Source organism: Lolium rigidum, chromosome 7, assembly GCF_022539505.1.
Source record: "Lolium rigidum isolate FL_2022 chromosome 7, APGP_CSIRO_Lrig_0.1, whole genome shotgun sequence".
In the NCBI taxonomy this organism is placed as follows: Eukaryota; Viridiplantae; Streptophyta; class Magnoliopsida; order Poales; family Poaceae; genus Lolium; species Lolium rigidum.
In genome coordinates this window covers 4324411-4326380 of record NC_061514.1, presented here as the reverse complement: position 1 = coordinate 4326380, position 1970 = coordinate 4324411, and the positions used below count along the sequence as shown (strand labels likewise).

General features: G+C 45.1%; 1 protein-coding gene across 1 annotated transcript in view; it reads left to right on the top strand.

The window, feature by feature from the left end:
• Positions 1-1864: 1864 nt before the first annotated feature.
• LOC124669684 (pentatricopeptide repeat-containing protein At1g76280-like) overlaps positions 1865-1970 on the top strand; it is an 8007-nt gene continuing 7901 nt past the window's right edge. The window contains exon 1 of the mRNA XM_047206250.1: positions 1865-1931. Coding sequence (XP_047062206.1) covers positions 1865-1931 — 67 coding nt within the window. The remainder of the gene's footprint in view (positions 1932-1970) is intronic.

Here is a 1970-nt window from a genome sequence, read left to right as displayed (position 1 = left end):
AGCTCTACCGGGCAGCCAGAGGGAGGGTATATTCGCCATCCATTGGCAGCCGATGGCAGAAACAGGTGATTTCCGGAAGAACTTGCTTTATATGTACATTCGAATTGGCTTTGTATCGATACTTGTTACTGCTGGAAAATTTCATCTGCTACTAATAACTAAGTGTTGAGAACCCAGCTTCTTGTTTTCTTTGAGTTCAGTGGGTGTAATTACGAGGAGTCCGAAACTATATAGTGACAATTTTCTGTCTCCAACATTCAGGTACGAGCAGATTGGCAAGTCAACAAAGGCTGAGAATAAATACTACAAAAGATCAACCAAGAACAGTCTTGTTCTGAGAGCAACACTGGAAGCTATCACAAGAATGGGATAAAGCTACAAGTTTGAAAAAAAGAGATGTCATATTTTCTCCCTTGTTATTGTAGGCGTCAATTCTGCATCCAGAAAGGCTATCAAATTAATGTGCTTCTCATCTTCGTAAATATTTATTGAATAAAAAGAGTAAGAAAAATTGTTGTGAGAACATTTCTTATATGAGCTTCAGCTTAGGCGCCATGATCTCTTGCACCATCTTTATTGCTACTTGTCCCTTGATGAAGTCATGTTTGCCCCTTCATACAAATGGTGGTGATTGATGAACCATATCTACGATATAATATGATATAATATACACGAGGCTGCATCTGACAGATCTTTTCTCATATAAAATTTTGCCGAGGAAGATGACGCTGGAGGAGGAACAGAGTTGGTGTCGCGTTGTCGGTCTAGTCTGAGTTGGTTCATGTCATCAGTGTTGTCGTGTTACTTTTGAGTCTAGTCCAGTCCATTTCTTTCCCTTGGGGTCGTATAATGTAGTGTGTCCATCGTGGGTGAGCTAAAAGGAATTTTCTCCCTGTCTTGTCCAAATCTAAAGAAATGGATTGAGTTTGTGTCATGTTATCATCTCGATGAGTGTTTTCAGCAGCCGGCTGCTCAAATTATCTTTTCCCCTTCGCGTGGACGCTAGTTATCTGTTATCTCAATAACCATGGCAAATTGTTCATTCAACCTGATAACTCCCATGTTGGCCCAGCTGTTTAAGAAACGATGGTAAGTTTCAGAAACAATTCTTCGAGAAACATTGCCTGCCTCTCACAATCGTGATCCCATTGTCTTGTACAAAATTCAACTAAAAAATGTTATTCAGATGTGTGCACAACATCTGGGACGGAGACAGCAGGGGGCGAGCTGGGGTCATGGCCCTCCCCATGCTGTAATTTTTTTTCATAAACCACCCTTAGCATTAGGTGAAATAAATGGAGTTGGGCCCCAAATTCATATAGATGGCCCCCTCCAACGTAGATAATGTTGAATTGGCCTCCCTTATAGCCAATTCCTGGCTCCGTCCCTGCACAACATGTTAGCTCGAATTATCAACTTCACCTCCCCAATTCACATATACAAGATCAGAGACCGCAACTTCTTCTGTAAAAACAAATGCGTGTCACAATTGTTATTACTTAACCTCCCTTCCATTCAATGAGTTAAAGGAACAACTGAATTACTGAAACGCCTGTCAGTTAAGTGTACAGAAGCGTTCGGCTAGCCTCACAAAGTAGTACGCTGTAAATTGCAAGACAAGCTAGTGTCACCGTCTACCCAATGGTTCGGTGCCTTCTTCTCCCGCTGCTCCTCCTTGTGACCACCTCCAGCACTGTCTCCTTGTCCAGAGCCACCCACCTGGCGCCGGCAGCTCGCCGTCCTCCGCAGGATGCAGCAACCGGGGCACCAACATCGCCTTGTCTTTGCTCGTGTCCCGGTCGAATCCCCGGCTCCGTCGCCTGCTGGCAAAGAAGCTGACGACGGTGGGTTCGACATGTCGGCGATGGCGCCGTGGAGGAAGATGGGGCCGCCGATCTCCGACGAGCCGGGCTACTACCGCGTGTCTCCTGGCAAGATCATGGGACAATATTGATCGATCGACGGGCTAC